The sequence below is a fragment of the Lates calcarifer genome, linkage group LG21 (assembly GCF_001640805.2).
Source record: "Lates calcarifer isolate ASB-BC8 linkage group LG21, TLL_Latcal_v3, whole genome shotgun sequence".
Classification (NCBI taxonomy): domain Eukaryota; kingdom Metazoa; phylum Chordata; class Actinopteri; family Centropomidae; genus Lates; species Lates calcarifer.
Window position 1 is genome coordinate 11,472,945 of NC_066853.1, and position 24,250 is coordinate 11,497,194.

At 38.3% G+C, this 24,250-nt stretch overlaps 1 protein-coding gene and 1 long non-coding RNA gene across 2 annotated transcripts in view; one reads left to right on the forward strand and one right to left on the reverse strand.

The window, feature by feature from the left end:
• The window catches only part of LOC108886409 (uncharacterized), a 37,059-nt gene extending 25,344 nt beyond the window's left edge, over positions 1-11,715 (forward strand). The window contains exon 3 of the long non-coding RNA XR_007808947.1: positions 11,630-11,715. This is a non-coding gene — a long non-coding RNA (uncharacterized LOC108886409). The remainder of the gene's footprint in view (positions 1-11,629) is intronic.
• ttc12 (tetratricopeptide repeat domain 12) lies at positions 5,504-22,906 on the reverse strand. The gene is given in 22 exon segments (XM_018681266.2): positions 5,504-6,030; positions 7,276-7,504; positions 7,744-7,843; positions 8,842-8,943; positions 11,076-11,144; positions 11,395-11,487; positions 11,649-11,783; positions 11,864-11,927; positions 13,114-13,209; positions 13,572-13,654; positions 13,656-13,741; positions 14,172-14,260; positions 15,531-15,600; positions 17,483-17,671; positions 18,326-18,386; positions 18,841-18,912; positions 19,539-19,598; positions 20,084-20,205; positions 20,321-20,398; positions 21,433-21,454; positions 21,700-21,854; positions 22,688-22,906. Coding segments are annotated over 22 exon segments (2,100 nt in total). The 5' UTR covers positions 22,743-22,906; the 3' UTR covers positions 5,504-5,960.
• Between the last annotated feature and the right edge of the window lie 1,344 nt (positions 22,907-24,250).

Below are 24,250 nucleotides of genomic sequence, written 5' to 3' on the forward strand. Positions count from 1 at the left end.
ATCTCTTTGCTTTGTAAGCATAGCCCTGTGGGTGAACAGATGAATTTCAATCGATGTGTATTGCTTTTTTGGAAGCGATATCATACTTGAAAGTTTTGGACTCAGAGTTGAGTGTAGTGGTCTGTGATCGCTTGTCACTTTGTTGGAAAATGGCTTATCTTTCATTTCTGCAATTTGTGCAATATTTTCACCCAGATGAATGCCCTTATACTCAGTGGCCCCCAGCTGTTGAATCACACTGTGGAAGCAAGACAAGTTGTTAATAGTGTGCCCTTTGTCTCTGTTAAGTTCTTTGGAATTAGTAGTAGGTCCAACAAGAAAATTTGTCATGTCCTCTCTCCCAATTTCTCTGTTATGTTTAATGTCTTCCTTTCTCTCTGTTTCCTCTCCTCTATCCTCTGCTCCTTCCTTTGTCTCAGCCTCTTCTTTGTCCTTTACATCCCCTTCTCTTGGATCTTTGTTTTGTTTCAATGTTACATTCTCCTCTCCAATGGTGCCCCACCTTCCTCACTACTTGTCTTGGCCTTATGTTCTTCCATTTTTTCCCCATCCCTGTCTGTATGTGTACTGCTTTCTGTCTTATCTGATCTAAATACTTCTTCTCTTTTGCTCTCCAGTGCTTCATCTTCCCTGCTCTCCTCTTCTTCCCGCAACTTAATTTCTTCGCCATGCTCGCCTTCCATCTTAATAGTTTCTTTGTCCTCATTTTCTGCAGTCAACACCTGCTCATTTTTATCTCCCAGCTTCAGATTATGGTCTGTTAGTGACTCAGTGATTAAATCCCTGTCATGTTTTGCAAAAGACTGGTGCATTGGTGCCACATAGTAATCACTGCTAACATCAAAAGCCCTGTCCTGAGTGATTTTTGATGGAGTCCCTAAAAGTCTGCTCATTGTCAGTCCCTCAGAGAAGGACATGCTTGACAGTGCTGGTAGTGTCAACATGGACGCGTTGTCATCAAAGTTGCGTCTTGATTCTGAAAAAAACAACTTCTCAGGCACAATGGTTGGAGTTTGCAGTTCTTTCGTAACTGTTTTTTTCTCTGGTGCTGAAGGCTCAACAATGGAGGGTTTAGAAGTGCTGTTTACAGTGTTAAATGTCTGAGAGTCTTGCTTATCTGTCAGGTGTCTCTTTGTGGTTACAGATGCAAACTTGATGACAGAATCCTTTGGCAACAAAGTCAATGTGGTTTCTTTAGTCTGAAAGTTTGTTTTAGCTGGTGTTTGGCTTTTCAGTATGGAGATGGAGGAATCAGTTCTTCCTGTCAGAGAGTGGGACTCAGGACTTTTGACTGCAGAAGTGGCTGACCCACTAAGGCTGAAGGGTGTGCTTAGGGTTTCAATCACCCTCATTCTTGCAGTTGGATATGATGTAGCGCTGTGATCACTGGCCTCTGGAGGAACATTTTTCTGACTTCTTTGGGGAGCTTCAGCGCTGACAGGAGTGTTGCTTACTGTCCCATTGCTGGACTCTAAGGTTTGGTTTTGGATAAATACATGTTTGAAGTTTGTCGAGAGACTGTGGGAAGTATTTTTGCTATTCTCACAGAAATACATCAGTTTTGACTGTTGGTCCCTGATGCTCACTTTTCCAAACATATTTTGTTCTCCATTTTTGGTTTCTGGTTTCCTTCCAGACTTTGATGAGTGATAAAGCGCTGTGGTTGTTGAGCTCAGTCTCTCAGTGACAAAAGTTCTGCTAGGATAGGTGTTCCTCAATTGTTTCTTGGTGTCTTTCTGTGTTACTGATGACATCTCCACAAGAGACCGTGTGTCAGGTTGCGACTGTTCCTGTATCTGAGAAAAAAGATTTGATTTGGAAATTATTCAAAATGCTGTCACTGTTATTCACAGTTTTATTGAGGGATAAAACTGCTTGTTCCCTCACACTGTAACTAGAGTTAATGATAATGTTTTGGTGACTTATGTCTTTGTTCTGTTCATCTGGCTCTCCAGCTGACTGTTGATGTAAATTAGGTAATGAGGTTGAAAATTGATTGAAATATAAAGCGAGTCCCTCTGTACGAAGAGAGTCTGAGGAGGCATCAGGTGACAGTGCATGCAGAGCCACAGATTTCTCAGCGGATGCTGTTCGATCTTTCTGGCAGGTCAAACACAAGTTTGTCACAGTGTTTGCTCTCACTTTCCTCTCATCTTCTGCTGTATCATTTTGGAAGATGGATTGCATTGTACCCAACAGATACTCATTTCTTCCCAGGTTTGAAATCCCCTTTTCATCCTTGCCTTGAGATCGTTTGTCATCATAGTCATTACGCAGCATGGCCAGGTTATCAATTACATGAGGATGAGATGCAGATAGGATTGGATCGCCTGGCCCTCCATCAGCAGATGTGAGAGTAATAGAGTCAGTGTTTCTCTGATTCCTGTTATCAAGCGGAGTGTGAAGCCAAAGAGAGGCTTTCTCCGCATCTGCGGACAAATGGACCTCTGGCTCAGAGGTGCCATTCATCATTGATTCAAATGCAGCTTGTGCAGAAGAGAAAACAATTTTTTCATAATTAGAGATCAGTGGGATTTCTGATTCAGTGGGAACCCTCAAAGCTGATGAATTGTCTGTTGTTGGTGTGAGAGAGTTTTGCCCATTTCTGGAAACAAAACTCTCTCCGCTCAATGAGGCAATAATAGCTGATGCTTTTGTGACTTGTATTCTCTCTTGAGGTGGCATTGGCCTGGTGTCAAACAAGACCACCCCTGGAAACTTGGCGGTCACCACCACTGCAGGGTGTCGATGTGTATTCTCTATAGTTGTTGCTTTTGTGTGTATAGTTGTGTTTTCCTTTTTCAAAAGCAGATCTTTTGTGACAATTGTGCCTTTTGTTTGTCCTGTGTGGTAACCTTTGAAATCTTCATCTGCCCTGACTGCAAAGGAAAAACAAAGCACATTACTCAGGTTTCTTCCCCAATGGCTGTCCTCCCTAAACACTCATGTAAAAAATACTTGAGACTAATTAGTAATGTAGGCTACACCCTACTATCTAAACTACTGTCTAATTTTGAAGAGATCAGGTGTACTTCTAGCACCGTTTTGATGATTGAAGGGAGTGCTCTTGCCCCCATTTAATTTGTGCTCATCTCCCTCAGTGATTGCGGACAGTTGGAGAGAGTGTTCGGGGATAAATTGGGATTGCTACTAATTAAGAAGTATTTTTAGATGTCAACATCTGCATCTATAATTATAGCTACAGTGCAAAAAGTACAGTCTGGAGGACATATGGAGGAATTACAGAACACTTTAAGTGCCATCAGTTCTGGTTATGGGGTATCTGCAAAAACTTTTTGACATTCTTCCTACTTTTAGGACAAGTCTTTATATCATGATTGAGGTATGGTGGTTTTTTGACAACAAGGGCTGCTGTAGAGAATTGTTCAGATGAATGGGTTTTCCCCATGTCAACATGTTTTCTTAGGACAAGGACAATGCGATGAGAATCTCAGCTGTCTGCAGAAAACCATAACAATGGACAGAGTAGATTTAAGGTGCATTTATTTCTCTCTTTCCACATGTTTTAGTGATCCCTCAGTGACTACCTGTAGCACCAGAACTGATTCATGGTTCAGTGTCAGATTTTACCTTTTTATAGGTTGCACCTACACCAACACTAAATGGGTGTTGTACATTATCAGACAGTTGTTCAGCAGCACCCTTAAGTAATCATATTTGCACTCTTAAATGAACAATAATGCAGTGATGACACAATTTTTTTTACAATATATACATTTTTCTAGTGCTGGAATCTGAAAAAACACATTTAAGAAGCCCAGTGATCAATCACAATTCTCTCTGTCTCCTCAGTATGAGAATACCTGTAAGAGGTCTGGAAATTTCGAGTAATTTCACGTTGAAGCGATGTGACGGAAAATAAAAAAGGAGAAGAAGCCAATTTAACAATGTAGTGTTTGCACTAAGAAAATACTTACGTAAATGTTACCAAGGATTTTGCTTGTTTCCTGCACTAAGAAATTTATTTGACAGTTGAATGCAAGCAAAACTTATGGTGTACATTCAAAACTCCACAGAGTACCTGTAATAATACGAACCCCGGTGTGGCAGATAAAAAGCAAGAAAAAAAACTATTAAGTTAATGATGGTGGCAGTGTGTCGCATCATTGAGAGCTGTGAAAGTACTCGAAATAAATGAGTGCATTGGTCTTTTCATTTTAAAAAAACAATGTCATAATGGAAGCAACTACTGTATTGTACCTAAACACAAAAAGATGAGTACATACCTGTAAGCAGGAAGAACTCTAATGTGAAACAGTAAAGCCTCCTCATTTTTGTTTAGTCCTGTTTACAATTACTCAAGCCCCAGTGGATAAGTGTTCTTATTATTGTTTAATCCAACTGAGCAGAAGGTATCGGTTGTTTGCACACACACACAGAGATGGTGTCATCCCTCACAGGGAGCTTTTGTCCTCTGCAGCTCATTTATACAAGGATTAGATTTCTCAGGAACTGTTCCTTTTTCTGCCTGTTGTGGTGCTACACACACAACAGGCAAAGTGGTTAAGAACTGAAGTATTTTAGAGGTTGTATCTAGGTATAAAAATACTGAAACTGGTCTTTAAAAATGTTATTGACTTGCAACATTGGTTTAAAAATAAATAAATAATCCCAGTGTCCTCCGTGGTAGTACTACTTTGGATAAGTTTTTATTTGTTAAAAAAAATTTTGACAAGAAAACAAACACTGAATATCCATGTTACCTTTTTCTTTCCTCTTTAGAAAATAGGTTTAATAAGTGGACACAGTGGACATAATTCCTTTTTTGTTTCTAATATTATAATAGGATTTCTGATGCCAGCTTTCTACAAGGCTATTCATATAATATGGTGTGGCCGAGGTGAGAGGCAAACATAATTTTTGTTCCACTTGTCTCTCCCAGTACAACTCTACAAGCCATCACCGTGTTTGTGCAAACATCATGCTAGTCGAGTTACGGCTCTGACCTTCTCACAGTGGTTGGGTTCAACACTCAAGTAGTGACAGCAGCACTATGGTGCAGTGGTTAGAACTGTTAACAAGAAAAGCTCCACGTTAAATTCCTGGGCACAGCCCTTTCTGAGAGTTTAAAAGTAAATTCATATTTCAAAAATATGCAGATAAATGATTTGTCCGTTCACTTCTGCCATCCAGAGAATCCAAACACCGATGAAAAACCACACATATAAGAACCAAAACACAGGAGAAATATCAAAGGCCATCACAAGATAAAATGACCCCCCTGACACACTGTTTATTAGAACTTGTTATTATGGTCACATATGGATATATGTGGCTGATAAGACTGTTGATAACACTAGCTAACGAAGCAGTATTCTGCATAATTTGTATTTAACACACCTCGTCATGGTAACCAAGAGAATGGTTAAGTGCTAGTTTTCTACTTCTATGAAAAGCAATTACAGTTTGTATGAGTGGACACTTATTTGATATTTGTTCATATTAAGTAATTTTTCTCAAGGATTCAGGACAAATACTTGGATTCATGACACATTAGTAATATTTTAATAAAGAACAGACACATTAAGATGGCAAAACTTGACTGCACTTCCACCTACCTCCATCTGAGTGTATTCATGGTAATTAACCATATAAATTTACATGGGCATGAAAAACAAGGGCAGTCAAGAACATTGCTAATGTTTATGACCTTGTTTATGTAGATTAAGCAACTGGAAGCAGAATCATATTCAAATTAAATAAACATTTAATTATTCTTGAGGAAGGCTTAGGAAGAAAAGATTTTTTTAAGCTAGAAATCAAATGATAATGAAATTAATGATAGAGTAAAAATAAAGTATATGATGACAAGGAATGATGATGTTTTTCTAGTGAATGTTTTCCTCAATAGGTGAGTAGGTGTCTAAACCAAAAAGAGAATATAGAAGAGAATAAGACTGATGATAACCATGACACCACTAAAAAATATCATCACAAGTTCATGTGATGAGCTTCATACAGGAGTGCAGGATCTCAAGGCCGTGTAGTTCTCGAAGTTTGTTCATATGTCTGGAAATGAAAACAAAATAAAAACACAGTGACAATGTGTTCATTGGGTTAGCAATCAATCGAAACCTCGTTTGTGTGAATTTGTGACTTTGGAAAACAAAGATCAACTCATTGTCAGCACAGCCATAGCAGAGCTCGATAGCCTGGAGTAAAAGTCTTACTAGGAACAAAGAGATGTGTTTGTTGCTGCCATCTTTCATTATTAAGGATACTGCAACACAACAGTTACACTCACATAATCGCAGAGGTACTACAGCACAAAATATGGAAGACGGCCTACAGCAGCAAAACATCACTGTTGAGTTAGCATGTGATCGTGTTTTATATAACTCAATTTGGAATGTAGAAATAAATTGTGTCTACACATACATTTACTCAGCAGCACAAAATAAACCCTTTCCAAACAAGAACGAAAAGGGGAGCTAACAGACTAAAGATAGGGGAAGATACTGTAAACTTAGTGTAAATGTAGTAGTATTTTTCACAAGATCTTTAGTAGAGTTTGCACAAATGTGATTTTACAGTCCTGCAAAATTGCCAAATAAATGTTTGAATATTCATTCTCTTGAAACTAAGCTGAAACAGTTAATCAGTTTTATGATAAGCTGAGCAACAGAAAATTAATCCGCAACTATTCTGATCACCAATAATTTGTTTTAATAATGTTTAAGCAAAAATCCACAAAATTCCAGCTTGTCTTTCTGTAAATATAATAATATAAAGAGTACAGTCTAGACCTACTCTATACAAAAAAAGCCTTGAGGTAACTTTTTTTGTGAATCGGTTCTATATAAATAACATTGGCTTGACTTGACTCATATTTGAGGATCTGCTGATTGTCTCCATTTTTATCAGTATCACTATTTTATTTTATGAAGTCAAAACTCTCTCTCACTCTCTTTTACTTTTTCCTTCTGAAAACAGAGACATGTTTTAGTCTGCTGAAAGTCGATCAGTCTATCTATCATGATTCAGCAGCAAACCAACTGTAAATATGAGGAAAGTGCATTAGAACAGTAGCCAGTCATTACTTGCACAGAATGATTCTGCAGTAGTCAGTTCTGTGGTATATATAATAATGTTAGAGTTTTAAAAGTCAGAAATTTGTCTTCCTCATCCAGAGCCATAACATCACATTAGCTCATTGTCAGTATGTCATTTCGTCAAGTCTGTTAATGCTCCTTCAGGCTAGTCTCTACAATGTAATCAACAGCATGTGGTTTACAGAGTGGGGTGAGAGGGCACCTGGGCTCAGATCGACACAGCCTCCCCAAAGCAATTGCTGCATTTTGCTGCACAGCTGTCTTCTTTGAATCCCCTGCAGCGTGGCGCAACAGCAGTAGCACAATATCAGTCCCCAGCAGGTTGCTGGCAGTTCCCTCCAACTCAAGGCAGTGGGCCAAGCAAAGGGCTGCATTGCCTGACACCATCTCATCACAGCTGGAACCCAGCAAATGACGTAGAATAGACAATTCTGTGTTGAACAATAAATTAATAGGAAATAGGAAGAAAATTGTGCTGTTAAATATATTGACTAAAGTACATGCAATGATATGAAATACAGGTATGTTGTACACTCCACTCACACTCATGCATATCAATAAAGACACATACACACAACTTGATTTGCATATTAGGTCAACCCTCAAATATTATTCATGGACTAATGAAGGAGTTTGTAAAAGTAATGCTAAAATGTCAATCATTTCTCACTTTTATCACACTTCACCAGCTCCTCCCGTGCCAAGTGACTGGCAGCAGTGCACACTGTCAGAGTCTTAACAGCATACTTAGTGGCAATCTGCCCAGTTCCCTGGGTAGACAGGCATAAAAATAACAATGACATTAAAAAAGTAGAACATATGTTTGTAAACTTTACACTTGGAGGTCACATAAAGTATGAAGAAAAGCTGACTTATAGTGGAATTAGTACATTTATGAAGAATAAATGCACAGCTACTTAAAGTACTGACCACATTCAGAAACATGAGAAAAGTATTGTTTCCTTTTTACGTTGTTTTTGTTTTTTGATTATCTTTTTGTTAAGATGCAGCTTGTGAATGCTGGTGATCAGCGATCACTTAAACTGTATGTGAATGCAATGCTGGGGATGCACGTTTTAGATATCTGGACTGTCATGTCAGCACATGAATGCCACCACACAACCACCTGATACAATAATTGGTCACTCTAACATCACATGTACATGCAGCAGGTCAAAAGTCTGGTTCTGCAACCAGGGTTTTCTTAATATAATTGTACTAGTGATACACAATGATGTCTCAATCCTGACTTTCTGTGTGTATCACAGCAGACACACAGAACACAGCTATTCCTTAATGTGCAAATCTGTCTTTAACAAAGTCAAGTCAAATGTTCAACTTTGGAGACAAACTTATTTAGACTTCTAGAGGCTACTTTATGTTGGTTTAGCTTTAGACTTTGGATGGAGTTGCTTTATGAGGATGCACTGCTATGTGTAATGATCTCTTCTTCCATCCCCCCCTCAGCTGTTACTTTCCCAGTCTGAAGTCATTGTCATGCACATATGCACAGGCTGAACTGTGGTTAATCTATATACATGGCCAAGAAATCAACATTCTCCAGTAGAAATCTAGCTGGGGAAATCAAGTGCCTCTGATCTCCATCTGCAATTACAGAAACCAGTTTTCTCTCATATAGGATGTTTGAGAAATCAGAAACAGAATAATGAATCCATTTTAAGATGGCTGGGAAATAAAACATCATTTAACAAGTGAGATACATTTAAATATGTGTCTTCACAGAAGCTGTGGAATGTACAGGATGTACCTTCAGCAAACGGCACATGGTCTGAACCACAGCCCCCTGAGTAACATGCTGAACAGCCTCGGGCGACTGAGGGAGGACAGTGCTCAACACACCTGTGGCTCTCTGGAGGACAAAGAAGAATGTTGGCATTAGAGAAAGAGAAAATACAAGACGGAGTTAAGTACAGGAAGAAAGATAGATGGGAACACAGCACAGAAATAGGCAGGATAGCACAAGATCAATAGACAACAGCTATGGGAGGAAGAAAGTTACCAGAGAGAAAGAGAGAAAAACAGCTGCTATTGGAGAAAAAGAGAATGAGAGAGTCTGGTAGGAAACAGGTGGAGAACAAGAAAACAGTAGAAAATGTTTGGGTTTTTTTTCACAGCATTAATCAGTCAGTGTTATGGCGTGTGTCTGCAGCAAGCACAGAAAGTGCATTGGAAAGATGGTGAGAGAGTTGTGCGAAGACATGTTTGAGGGAACATAAAACTGTAGTGACCCTTTCAAGGACAGCAAGTTGAGAAGAACAAATACAAGAATAGAAGCATGCAAATGCATAAGATTTAGAGAAAGGTCATACATGCTTTTTCTTCTGGATTGGAGGCTGAATCTTTTGAACTACACATCATTACATAAAGTAATTTGAGGTAATTTAGTCACTTGAGGACACATAAATTTGTGTGTATGACTTACTAAATAGAGGGAATGAAATGAGTTAGTTAGAGTGCAAATTAGTAATTTGAGAGAATTAGTTGTAAATGAAGGCACAAATGACTCATTTGAGTGAATAATTTATCATGAAGTCTTGCATCTATAGGTCAGATAAACTTCAATTTTAACCAATACAGCTTTCAGTTGAGTGTCACTGCTCTCATCAGCTGTGTTCCTAGAAGCAGCAAGCAGCTGTTTTCACAAAATGGGCTCTGATTAACCCACTGTATGACACCGACCCAGCACCAAATGGCAGACACACAAAGTTAGTGACTAGCTGGTGAAGAAAACTGAACATCTAGCAGCTAAAGACCCAGATATTTTAAGCAATGAATACAGGACTGTTTGTCAGGCAGCAAGAGACACACTGCTCACTGTCTGCTATATTTAAAAATGAAATGGTTATTTAAAATGTTAGTCATAGTTTTAAAGTTCTGTGAATATTCTCATTCATCCAGGTCATAGTTATCCAAGGAAAGGTTTAATCGAAAGTTGCCGGGTTTGAAATACACAGGGATACTGTGTTGAAGATCCTCCTGAGTTTTTCAGATAACCCGGACACATATGGAATAACTATGTTGGTGAACCCATAGCGCAGCCCAAACCCAGCTGCGAACACGAACTGATGAAGCCTCTTGGATGAGAGGTGAAACGTCTTCTAGACTATAACTAAGTCCAGTTGCTTTCGATTAAACCTTTCCTTGCATAGTTTTAAAGGCAATAATACTATCAGGGTTTTGAGGGCTGTGTGTCTGTGGGGTTCCTGTGCCTCCTGATTCCAAATACTGATTAAGGCAGCCTCAAATCTAAAAAATAAAAAAAAAATACTATGGGCTGGGGCCTTAGGACTTTGGTGTACTTATTATGATGCATTTAAGAGAAAGGAAAGTAAGAAAAGTCAAGGCAAGAAAAGAAAAGACAAAAGTAGAGGATTTACAAAAACGATGTTGACATCAGGTGACAAGGAAGAAAAAGTGCCAGCCAGGCAACGAGTAAACACTAAAACAGAGAAAAGAGGCAGCTGGGTGGAAGTGTGGGACTCAGAGGTCATTGCATAGGTAGTGTGAAACTGCTCTAACAGCCATTAGCACAGACAACAGCACCTGGAGCTGGAGTTTTAATCAGCTGTAATGACACATATACAGCATCCTCCGAACATCATGGATTGCTGTTACCTCCTTTTGGGGCACACTGCCAGTGAGCTCACAAGCCCTGGAAAAGGCCCATTACTCAAGACTAATGTCTTTTATTTTCGTCTGGTTACCTGAACAAATGGCTTTTGCTTTAAAGGATGTACACAAGTTTGGCAAACAAACAAGAAAAAGTTTTCAGTAAGCATCCTCCACAACTGTAAATGAAACAAGTAATTTATTTCAAACCTCCTCTGGTTCAACACAGTAATATATCCAAATATGAAAGCCTATCCGGAGTTATGACACAATAAAGCAACTACATATGTGATGTGTCAGGGTGTATAAGTCCCACTGTATGACTCTTTTTTCTATACTATAGTGTAGTGCTAAAAAAAAAGGTTCACTCACGTTTATGACTCCTCCGTCACTATCCCTCAGCAGGCCCAGACAGCAGCCACAGAGTGAAACAGCATGCTCCTACGAAAAGGCAGGGACAGAAAAGTGGTTGAGCCAATTTTCACATTCATGTCACCTCTGAATATGTGACATCACACATCATGGTTCACACAGCTGCTCCCTCTGGGTCCACTGTACATTTGCTTTTTTATATTTGACAATATATTCTAACCTACTGATTTTCAGTAGCAAGAAGTGCATTTTCAGTCACAATTTTCACACACACACAAGAGCACTCATAATAAATCCAGGCAGGTGTCACCTGTCTTACCTGGATGACTGGAGATGTGATAGTTGAAAGGTTGATGATCAGCCCAAGCATGGGGTAAAGGGTCTCTTTGTATCCGTATTCACTGCACTGCTTCTGCAATGAAAGCCAACACATTCAGCACTGAATAAATTGTATAAAGTGAGTTTAAATAACACTAACACCTACTTGTAGCATCTGAAATCCAGTGAATAACTGAATGAATAATTAATCAGCACTTTTCTTTTTTTCACTGCAGAGACTGTAATAGTACTAACAATGGCAACCAGAAAGGCTCTCCAACATCCTGGATCATGAGCTAATTTGTGACGGATGACATCATCTTGAACCAGACAGCCAATGGCCGATATCAGTGATGGAAGGACATGATGATTGGACTTGCTGATATTGCTCTGAAAAATGAGAAACAGGTGTGTAAGATTGCCTAGACACACACACACACACACTGTGTACAAATATTTACATATCTTACCAGTATTGTTGTAAATGGCACAATGACAGCGTCTGTTAACACATTCCTTAACTGAAAGCAGAATCTGTAAGGAAACATTAAAACATTTTGATTGTATATGTCAGACAGATATACTATTTATAGTAGTGCATGTGTAATGATATTCACAGGGGTTAATGGTCTTATTAAACAGAAGTAGCTCATACACAACATTCTGCACACTGTTGTATCACAATGAGCATAAAAGCTTTGGAGAGGTAGTGAATGAAGTTGAGCTTAATCTTTAGTTTAAATTCTTCATAGACAAAATTAAACGATTCAGCAACTCTGTCGACTGAGGAGGTACAACCTCCAAAGAAAATTTTTGAACGGGACCACAAAAACTGAGAGGTGTCTTTTTAAGGTGAACCAATAAGTGCCTAGTGCATCAAACACCACCGTAGACCCATATGGCCTTTACACACTAAAGTAAACAAAATACTTCATATTGAAATATTCATATAGCAATTTAATTCACCGATTAAATAGTATTGATTGTCATGTCTCTTAAGTCTCTCACTCATCCACTCGTGATAAAGGGATTGATTTGCTGTGTTCTACACATCACAGTCTAAACTCATACACAATAGTTAAATGTGTTCTATGACATGTACATAGTGTTAAATACACAAATGCATGCAAATTTGTGTACCTGCTGTAAATGTTTTACAAGAATCAATTACAATTAATTACAATCAATTACAGGAGTCAATTTGGATCAGTCATGTATTAATTTTCACTGAAATGAAAGCCCAACATTGACCCAGTTGAGCTCCTACAATGAAGAGACAACTTCAGTAGGATATACACGTTTTTGTTGTGTAACTCTCTTTGAGCTATAGACAGGGAGAATTGATCTCCACATTTCACCGCTTGACACCTCGACTTATTTCCTGCTGTGTTAGAGAGCCTGAGATGTCCTTTCATGTCTGTTTTTATGAGGCGCCAGAGTGGGGAGCAGGTTTAGAATGGCCTTTTGCCTTTGAGTGACATTAACACTTGGATAGCACATGCTGATTTATTAAAGATGCCACATTTCCTATTTCTCAGGCAACCTCTCTTCACGTGGATAGATTTTAAAGTGCTTTTAATATAAATGGATATTACAGTATAGGAGGATAATAGACTGCAGAGTATCTGAAAATATGTATTTCCTCATCCAGAGATAAAACTAATAATTTTTATGGTGTGAGCAGAGTAATGGTTTTTGTTTGGCTGTATATCAGTAATACTTGTTTTCTGCTGCAAAGTTCTCCAGAATGTTGACTGCTGTGTTCTCCTGCTGCTGCGCTGTCTTTGAGATGCACGTCATGAGGTTCTTCACTAACCTTTAAATCCAGATTAAGAGTAAAGTCAGATAAAGAAAGAGAGAGAAATGGAAGGAAAAAGTGAATCAGCCATTCTACGTTCTTAATGAATATTTTATATATATATTGTATCTAGTTAACGGTGGTGTCCACCTTTGGACCATTAAATTAATGATGCCAAAAATGGTGCAAAATTACTCATTCTTCCTAATTTTCTAAAACATCCAATCAGTTCCATCTCAGATATGATCATACATAAAGATAATAAGATATAATTCTGTTCCTGCAATGGTACTTGGTTTAAAGGAGCAGAAAGGCATTTTTACAGCTATGTTACTGCTCTCTCCAGTTGCACTGGATGGCAAAATAAAGAAATGTCTTACATGTGCACATCCAGGCTGTCAATGGCCAAACGTCTGCCATGTGGCATCTGTGAGTACAAACATAGTAATGCCAGGCATTCTTTTCTGCACTGCAGCATGTTCTGATGTTACCATATGAACAACGGCCTGCCTGGTGATTGGGCATGTCATCAACATCTTCTGGTTTTCATCTGAAAGCAAAAGAAATCCAGGGCATGCACAAAGAATGAGTTCACAAGACACAGTACCCTTTTATGTTCCCATGAAACAATAACTTACGCTGTAAACAAAATTACATGAGCATTAGGTTGCTATAATGAAGATAATGCTTTGTTGTTTATATGGTATTAACACACACACACACATTGTGAAAGGTTGTGTAAACAAATAGCTGATGGGCTGAAGCCCACGTAGCTTATGTGATCCAAAGACAAATTAAGGCATGACAGAAGTGAAGGCTTAGGTATCACACTGACGAGCTGTGCAGTAATCACACAATGCCAAAATAGAGGATTATATTAGTATTTCAATTATTCAATCTTTTCTTCTATTTCTGCTGAATCAATGAGAGCCAATCGTTACACAGACTGAAAAGAAAGTGTAATACAGAGATCTACATACCATTTCCACAACAAATAACCGTCCATAATTTCAGAATAGCCACACATAACTCCTGGCTGTCAGGATCCTTTGTTTTCTGCAATAGGCAACTGTGGAGACAATAAACTCTTAACTCCATCCTCCAATTGACACAATACAAATTAAAAATATTACTGTCACATAGTGAAATTTTTATTTACACAAAGGATGCCTGACAAAGTATATTTCAACACAACCATAAGTATGGAAACACATTAAAACCACAAAAACATAATGTAACACATAAGAAATGCTGATAATATTTACTTAATTTAAATAATATACAGACAGCAAGCAAGTTTTTAAAGCACTTTCCTGTCAAAATCTAGTGAATTAATAGGTTTATTTTAGTTCAGCTATATAATGAAATTAAAGGCAATATGTATGTAAAAACTTTTTTGGGAGCATACAGGTGTAAAGGCACTGATACTACAGTTGGACATGTTAAAGCACTTTGGCAGCCCATTTGGAGCAGGTGACTTTGCCATCAGTCACATGTCACCTGAGAAATCATCTGTTTTCCCAAGGTGTTTGCATTGACATGTCACTGGTGTCTCTGTTGTGAAGAAGCTTGTAAGTGCCACTATTTGTTGGCTGAAGGTTATAGCCTGATTTCTTGTCCTAATATCTGTTATGTTTGTAAGAATGATAAATTAGCCATCTCAACAGCACTTTTTGTAATACCATGGAGCACTAAGACTTTTTTTGCTTTAAACACTCTAGACCTTTTCCCACTTTTTCTTTAACTCTTGACTCCTGACAAGAATTTAGACTTTCTATAGCAGTTGCAAGAGCACATACACTCAGAGTACCCCTTCAGATTGTGATCAGGACAGGCAACAGTGGCACTCGCCTTCTTTGCTACATGGCCCACACAGACTTCAGTTGGTTTTTCTGGCTCACAACAGTATCCTTATTGGCTATTTTCATCAAGCTCAGACTGCAATTTCTTTGCACTCTCTACGTCCCAGACACTGTGTTCTAACTTGAATAATGACAGTGCTAACAATGGACAACGTGGAACGTATGAGACAAGTTAATAATAGCCTTAGTGATCTGACACGAGGGAGTCATAATTTGTATCTTGTACAAAACACCCCCTCTTTCTGGGACAAAACACAGAGCCTTTGCTCGTTTCAGTGCTCATCTCAATCTCCAGTGTGATCGTCTTTTCCTCTTTGGGCTGTCACACAAGCAACTAGAGAGAGAGTGAGGGGGGTGGTGGTGGAGAATGATCTCTCTAGTTTAGGCCATCATTGTCTCTGTATGCCCCTGTCTCTGGGTCCATCTATCAAAGCTCCTCTGAGGGCTGACAGCTACCTCTCCCTCTGGTCTCCTTACCTCCTCACCGTGTCATTGCTGCTGATGATAGTAAAGCCATTGTTGAGTCTGAAAAGGGTTTGGCCTGTACCTGTTAGAAGAGAACAGTAGATAGTATAAGACAGAAAACTATCATTACCAGGTAGCCTCAAGGTTTTATAGCAGTACAACAACTCTCTTTTAGTTTAGCTTGCCTTGTTCACTGGTTTACAGTCAAGGGCATGAGAGAAAAGAATAAATAAAATATGTTGAGAGAGTAAGGTACAGTGAGAAATGGTCTATTTTCCACTAATAATGAGTTGGAGTGTACAGAAAGTAGAGCAGAGCAGTGAGGGAGTACTCTTAGGGGTGAAAGCTTGTAATGTCAGCCCTGCTGAGATCTTTTCAGTTGTGAGTTATGTAAGTTTTGCCCTTTTCAGTTGAATGGCACTGTGAGACAGGCATTATATCATTTGACAGTACACTTTTATTCATCTAAATGAAGAAAAAAGAGCAATTTGAGTAGAAATGTTTGCCTATCTGCAGAGGACAGGCAGTACAAAAAATATGGTGTATTACAAATAGTGATACAAGTCAAAACAAAAATGGAGTTAGCATGGCAACATGATGTAAGTTTTTTATAGGTTGTGGTTTTCTGAGCAACAAGCTCCATCACTCCCATCAGCCTTTGCTGTGTGGTCAAAATATATGAAGTTTTACATTGCCTGCATGAGGGGGGCAAAGGGATAAAGCATGTCAGAAATACTTTGTTACAGTTTCTTCCTTAGCTAAAATAAACATTCTTCAGTACTGACAGAGTGCTGTGGGGATCTCACTATGTGAGACTAGCTGAATATAACAAAATAAATACTCCTGAGAGGCCCATTGACCTTGATTAATTGTACTGTTAAGCTGTTTTACAAAAAGCTAAATTTCTGCCTTAAAGCAATAGCTAAAAAGGAGTTGTATTAGAGGTGTGGAGTCTCAAAGTCATTTGTTGGGTCAAAAACATTCACAAAAATATCAACAGCTGACAGAGCAGGACAGCAACTGCTGCCTGTCTACAATGGCCTCTTTTCATGCGGTAGAGGACCTGGTAAACAAGTATCAGATTCTTTTCAACCCGATGCCCCCATTATCAGATGGGTGCAAGCGGTGAAATATCTCCTGCCTTACAAATCTCCCACTTTGACAGCACAAGATCACAATTCTTTTTTCTGTTTGGTTCAATTCACCTGAAACCTTGAGCAACAAGCAGTGTGCCGAACCTAAAGCCAAATGCCTTTTTTCGTATAAGCTCTTTTTTTCTTGATCAGGGATGTTGCTAGGAATTCTGGGTCTCTTGACAGCAGCTCACTCTTGGCATGAAATATATATAAGCATTGATAATCCCTGGCATGTTCCAGTGCTCTTGTCCATCTAGAGGACTTTTGGCTAGGCTGTCATAAATCTACAAAGGCAGGACAGGTACCACCATTCACTAGCTACCCACTCTAAATCTGACAGGGTTGAGTGCAGGTATGCCACTGGAAGCTTCACTCGTCGCCAGGCATTGCCAAGTAGTAGACAGCTGTTTGATGCAGCTGTTTCTTTGTCATTTTATAGTGTCACATAGTGTAATAGTGCCTGTCCTTTGCACAGTTTATCACCAGGCAACTCTAAGGTTTTGTTTTGGTCTTTTGTAGTCTATATTCCAAATTTGCTCACTATGACAAGCAAATGGAGCATAAAGCGAAATCAGTGATGTCTCCCGTTTTATTGTCATAGATGTCATGTCCTAAGATGTTTGCTGTGAGAACCAAGTATTGCATTAACTCTCTTTTTCTCCTTCAGGTCTTCTTAATCTAACTGAAGGCTGATCTTTTGAAATAATTTTAGTCATAAAAACTATGTAATAGGTGGAGCAGTGAAGCAGGTTATTGAGGAAAGAGTGGGCACAAGGAGATTAGAGGAGAAAGATAACTGTGCAAAGCCTCTCCCAGAGGAACACTCACAGTCAGTAACTGCTTGTAAGAGAATCTCCAATCCTCCACAGTAGAAGAGGGGCATCTGGCCAGGCCTTGACAGCTTCTCTAGCAGCCGGGGCACTGCTGTAGCCTTCCCCTCTCCATTGTCAAACTCTTTCCTCGCATTCCTTTCCTGATGCTCTCTCTCCTCTTCCAAATCTACCCGGGTCAGGTATTCTGTACGGAGGAAACAAAGGAGATAAAAGAAGAAAAAGCAGACTGATCTGACAGAAAGTTATTCTGTAGCAGTAAGCGTAGTTGCACAGTCACAGAAAAACATGAACTTGAAAGTCTCTTACAGTGTAACAGCCAGCCTGAGATGACCACCCCACCCACCTATAGCCACAAACATGTGCTCAGACAGAAGTAGGTCTGTATTCTATATTATAAGTAGCTATGTCTTATAAATGTAATGCTATACCACCTATATTAATAGCTTACATATGACAATAGCAAAGAGACTGCACAATACTGCACATATGTATTATAACCACAGAGTAAAGGAAGGTTAGATTCTGCCTGTGACAAACCAAATATTTAGCTCAACATGTAGAGAAGGCCTTCTTAGAGTTTTTAGATGGATCAATCATTTTCAAAGGTATTTGTAAACAACAAAAAAGAACTATAGTGCTAAACATAATTATACAGGGAATAAAACAAGATGTCTTTATCGACTGGGCTAACTTAAATCTGGGGCATATATGGCAAGACCACTCTCAGTAATGTACTGCATAAATGATTTCATGCAGTAATAATGAAATGAATGAAATATTTACATGAATACTTAAATACATCAGAGTTTTTCCAACCTGTTCCCTGAAAAACCTTTACCTTTTACCATTTTCACCCTCGCAGGTTCAATCTCCAGTATCTTTTCAAAGCAGTCTCTGGACTGAAAAAGAGAAAAATTTGGTTTGTCACAGGTGATGTGCTTCACTGGTCTCTTCTAGACCCATAGAAATCAGTATGGTCCTCACCACTCCAGCAGCCTACAGTATCTCAGCACAACAGTGTGGTATATAGAAAACTATTTCAATAGTTTTTAAAATTTTACCAGATAAAACTATGGTAAATATAAACTTATTTTTCAATGAACTGAAATGAACTGAAATAAATAAAACCTGATTTTACAGAGGACTGTTGTGAGACTAGGACTGCATATATGCAACATGCTTATATTTCCTTCAGAATTCTTACTAACTTTGTTCCCTATTGCAGCCATACAACTTTCATAATGTAGCCATGTCTGTGCTATAGTTAGATGAGATGCCAAGTGTAGTTATTTGTATACAAGAGCATTGTGTAAAAATGTACCATTAGATATGATAAGAGACAATTATACTTGCCTCATTATATTTCTTCAGTTCCAGATATGCTTTTCCCATGTGAACATAAGCCTTTGTGCACCTCTCATTACACTAATAGAGAGAAAATGATCATCATGGTGTATTAGTTAAAGCACTTCATCAGCAGCACATCTACATAATGGTGACTTAATGTTTCTGTATTGATAGCACAAACATAGTAAGAAAGAAGCATTCAATCTCAATGATACAAGTATACTACACTGTAGAAAGCTTGGTACTACAGTAAAATTATCGATATTCATTTGAGCACATTATAGAGTATATTTATCATCCAAAACATGCATCAAGACTTTTGCATTGTAAACCTGCGTTTAGTGCGTTTTTGAATAACCTAAAGACAACCTAGCACAAAGAAATTACAAAATTAGGATAAAGTCAAACACTATTCATTTTTATGCACTTGAATGTCCTCTTCACAACACAATGTTTACAGTCTTCTCTTAAGAGAAGAGAAGACTCTAAACATTGTGCTGGTGACCTTCATCCTGAACTTATTACTGGTTTTTTGAGTGTAGTACAGGACGAAGCAGAGCCCACTGTTAAACCATCCAACCCATTTTCCTACCACACATACATTACAGTCTCCTCTGAGCTCCCAGGTAAAGACCAGTGCTTCGTATGACGTTATGACAAATGAGGCAGCAACTGACTGACCCAAGTTCCCAGCCAGGCCTTACCTTCAGGGCCCATTCACAATCACTGATGGCCTCGCTGTACCTTCCCAGCTTGATGTAGGCCTAAGTAGATTTAAACATTGCATAGTAACTGTTAACTGGGCATCAAAAATAGAGAAAGCAATAAATCTGGCCTCACAAAGTCAGGAATGTAATTAGTAGCGTAGCATTGTTTGGTCATTAATATACCACAGAGTACACTTTGAAGATGCTGGGTCTTTGGAAGGGAACATATTGATTGTACAAATAACTTGACTGCAGGTTGCCAAAATCATACTGAAATTAAAATCTACAGGTGGCTCAACCTGCAGGTTGCCCTCACAGCTCTGTGGAACTAAACATTTCTTCATTATGTCACAGTGATAAGCACACCCACAAAAGCAGCTTTGATTGCCTCTGAGGAAAAAAGAATGATTTTGCCGTAATTCTTAAATACTGACATCAACTGATTTGTATTAAATTGAAAATAAACTTTTCCAACAAAACACAATTTGTGTTTTCAGCGTAAAACATTTAAGAGATGAAAAACATAGGTTGCAGATACTCACTTGTGCTCGGTTGGTGTACAGTGGCTGCATGTCCCGTAGTTCAGCCAAGCCATCACTGTAATACCTCACTGCAGTTTCATAGTCTTCTTGAGCATAAGCTTCATTTCCCTTGTCTTTGAATGCTGCAGTGACACAAACAGTACATTTAAAAGGACATGTTGCTGGCCCAGCAGAGTATAAATTACAGCCAAACTATTCAGTTCCAACAGCATTTTTAAGGAGCAGAGAATCACTTACCTGTTGCCTTTTTTTCTTTAGCAATACGCTTTATTCTCCTGTCTTCTGCATCTCTCTCCATAATCTTCATGAAAGTCTCTATTAAAAAATAAAGCACAAAAGCTCTTCAGCATGAGTGCTTGAACAGAAAAGAAGGGAATTGTGAAGGTATTTGTCGTTAGGTAGCATTCATACCAATCACACATTTACCAATCCAATCAAAAAGTTAAAAATGTAGTTTTTAAAGTACTTCAAGTTTTTGAAGTCACTGTTGGTGACTATGGAGAGCCCCACAGGGTATCTTCTGTGTGTTATTGTCAATGCTAAAATGTTCTCCCAAAACAGTTATTGCTCAATTATGTAACAAATATCAGTTGGAGATTAATTTAAATACTATCCAGTATGTATTGATAAGAGGACTCTAGACAAACAAACCAACAAAAACATATCAGTCACATCCAATCAGTTATATCCTCTAATCCATTGCAGTGCACTCCTCACCATGACATACTGGCAGTTTGATAAGGGTGTGACGAGTTCACTTCACACTCTTTGTCAAAACTCTGCCAACTAAACCGACAAAAAAATAGCACAAAATGAGAGGGCGTTTGAGCTTGTCTGAGCAGCCAAGTGGCAGATATTGCAAAACAGGGTCAGCCCACTTTAATGTCAAGGGTACATCTTTAACCGCATCTCTCTTCCTACTATAGCATGTGGTGAGTCACCAACCTGCCAAACAGGCGCTGTTGATTAAAAAACCTGAATGTCACGTCTGCAGTAAACCTCAGTGTGGCACCATAAAAATAGACCCACATGTTATTACAAACTGCATGTCTACACTAATCTATGTAGCACAGGAATGGTATTCTACAAATAAACCTATTTACCCTTAACAGAATCAGCTATACATTCTACTTGTGGATTATTCAAGTGTGTGTAATTCGAGTTTTTACTGACGTGAGCCAGGACACGGTATATAGTCAAGGCTGTTGATATTCACACCAGCTAAAATCCAAGTGAAACAGACTGCATCTTTTACAGCTGAGTTTCTTCAAGCAGGCCACTGTTTTAAAAAATACACAGAGTCATGCAGTGAGCCCAACCACCGAGAGATTTATTTTGTTGGTTCTTACCTGGACTTTCATTGTGTGAACTCTGTAAAACAGGGAAAAAATGATTAGAAGAATGTTAAGAAGTCCCTCCCCAGTCACTACTTACTGTGCATCACCTTGGACAAGAAGGGACAAAGTATGTTTATGTGCTTGAGAGACAGAGACAGCAAGAGAGTGAGAGAGAAAGAGGTGGAAAGAAAGAGGTGCAAACAGTGAGAAAGACTGAGACAGACTGAGGAACAGGAGACGTGCAACTGTATGCAGATGACTTTGTGTGCATGTCTTTACAAAGGAAGGCTGGAGTGGTGGATTTGTGTTGATTGTAGTCTTGTTGACTTTTGTCCTGCAGGGTTCATCCAAGGCAGCAATGTAGCAATCCGCTTCCTCCATTGCTTTTTGCTGTACTTCGACATGAGAAGAGTTCAGATCCTTCACTAGCTCACCTAAAAAGGGTTAGTGATTTATTTTACTGATTACAGCCTAATAATAACATATGCTGTAGAATGTACAATTCATATACTTTTTCCGACAACTTTGTTTATTTTGTCGTAATAGGGCTGCAACTAACCACTGTTATCAACTACCTGCCAGTTATTTTGGAGATTAATCAATCAATTATTTATTCTAGAAAAAATAGCCAAATAGCCATTCATAATCTACCACATTCCAAGGTGATGTCTTTAAATGCCTTTTTTTGTCTCACCTGCAGTCCAAAACCCTAAGATAATCAGTTCATTATCATGTATGACGAAGAAAAGAATAAAATCTTTACATTTAAGAAGCTGGGACCAGCAAAATGTTTGAAAAATGACTGGAGCGATTAATCGACTGTCAAAATAATAACAATACTGTTTATAATATTTATCGACCAGTGACCATTCATTGCAGCTCCTCATACATATTTGTGCATTATAACGTATTTACATATGGCGCATATGTTACAATATACAAATTGTTACCAGGCAATTAATGTTAAAACGTCCAACAATTTCATGCAAGCGGACATCATGTACAACAAAATAGCTCTTAGCCTACTCAATGGCTAGAAGGCACATTTCACAATTCATTGTCTTAACCACAGCAATAATTTAAAGCAGACAGTAGCTGTTTCTTTATTCCCTCATGGTGAAACAACACCTGATTTGTCTGACTCTAATATCAAGTCGATCATTTCACTAACGTTAACAATTTAGAGTTACGTTAATACAAACGATCCTTCATCTGCCTGTTTAGCCAGCGCTAGCCTGCTTATAAAGTTCACAGCTATATTACTCACTTATCTTGTCAACTTTCTTCAAAAAGCTCTCGACGTTTTCAAGTTTCTCCATCATGCTTTTGCCCGTTCAAGCCTGCTTTGATTATTTAATAAGCTAGGTAGCTCTACTTTGTTTTGGCTAACGACGAATCTACCCTCAGAGGTCTCAGCGTCCCGTTACCATAGTGACCTGATGCTTTCGGGGCCGATCGTAAACCCCTGTACTAAAGCTGAGGGTGCATACGGTTGTCGTTGTGCGACAGTAGAAGATAATAATGAAAGAATGGCTGAAGTCGACGGAGTTGTTTTTTTAACTACACCGGAGTTGCACACGCAGAAAGAGGACTAACGAAACTTATTTTAAACAAAAACTATTTTTAAGAAACACCATCAACACCTGTATCTGTATTCTCATCTTCCTTTATTACAAATGCTGCTTTAAAACTTAAATACGATGTATTGCTGTCATCAAAATACTATTAGTTTTTAATTATTTATCACACTGTTGTAAGTGCATTGTGTTTATTATGTGTATAATTGTGATCTTCATGAAAGCACTTGATGGCAGCACTGCTCACTCAGGATTTGGATGTTTTTATTTATTTTATTTATTTATTTTCATTAATCAACATATATCATTTTGTGGCTGTCATTTTTTTTTTCTCCATTAGACTGTAGTGCTTCACGGGACTCCTGTTCCTGCACATGTACTCTGTGCATCCCTACTGTTGTATGTGCTATGAAATCTGTGCAGAAAGGCCAAAGATCATGTGCTGTAGATCTTAAAACTTCAACAAACCTGCTTTTAGTGTCCCTCTTGATAAGAAAGCGCCCTACATCTTGAACTCCCTCCTTACTTTTTCTCAGCAACAGATCAACACTGCCTCCCTGTGGTTTAAGATATATAAAGAGACACAACTATGCATAGGCAAAAAACTCCTGATTCTTATTAAATAACAAATAAACATTCAATGTTGCCATAACTTTAGGAAGGAGTAAGTCTTAGCTTATTTACATAAAAACTTTATGTTTATATAGTGGTTAAACTAAGACTTTAATACAGCTATATATGAACAGAGGAAAAAGGGAGCACAGGCTCTGATAAGCCTCATCAGCTTAGCAGGCTTTTTTTTTTTTTAATTGAATCCTCTGCCAAAAAATAGGTGCAGTAACTTCCTACAGTAATTCTATTTCTTCAAACTGTGCCCTTAATGAATTAATTAATAATAGCAAAATAAGTAGTAGTAGAAGTAACAGAAAGGAAGGGTCAATTTCATACAATTAAAAAATATATATATACAATTAATTGTGTAGTTGTAGTTGTGTGTGTGTGTGTGTATATATATATATATATATATATATATATATATGTATATATATATAATTTTTAATCAATTCCAACTGTTTAAAATTAAGCTCTTTTGTTAATTTGTGCAATACGAGTGTGTAAAAACCATTACACTGATGCATTTTATTACATATGTAGTAATCAGCAGTAACATAACAATTGGGTCTGTCTAAGACAGCTACAGGCTTTCTTGCATGTAAAAGTGGTAATTTCACCCTTCAGTCAATGGAAATTGT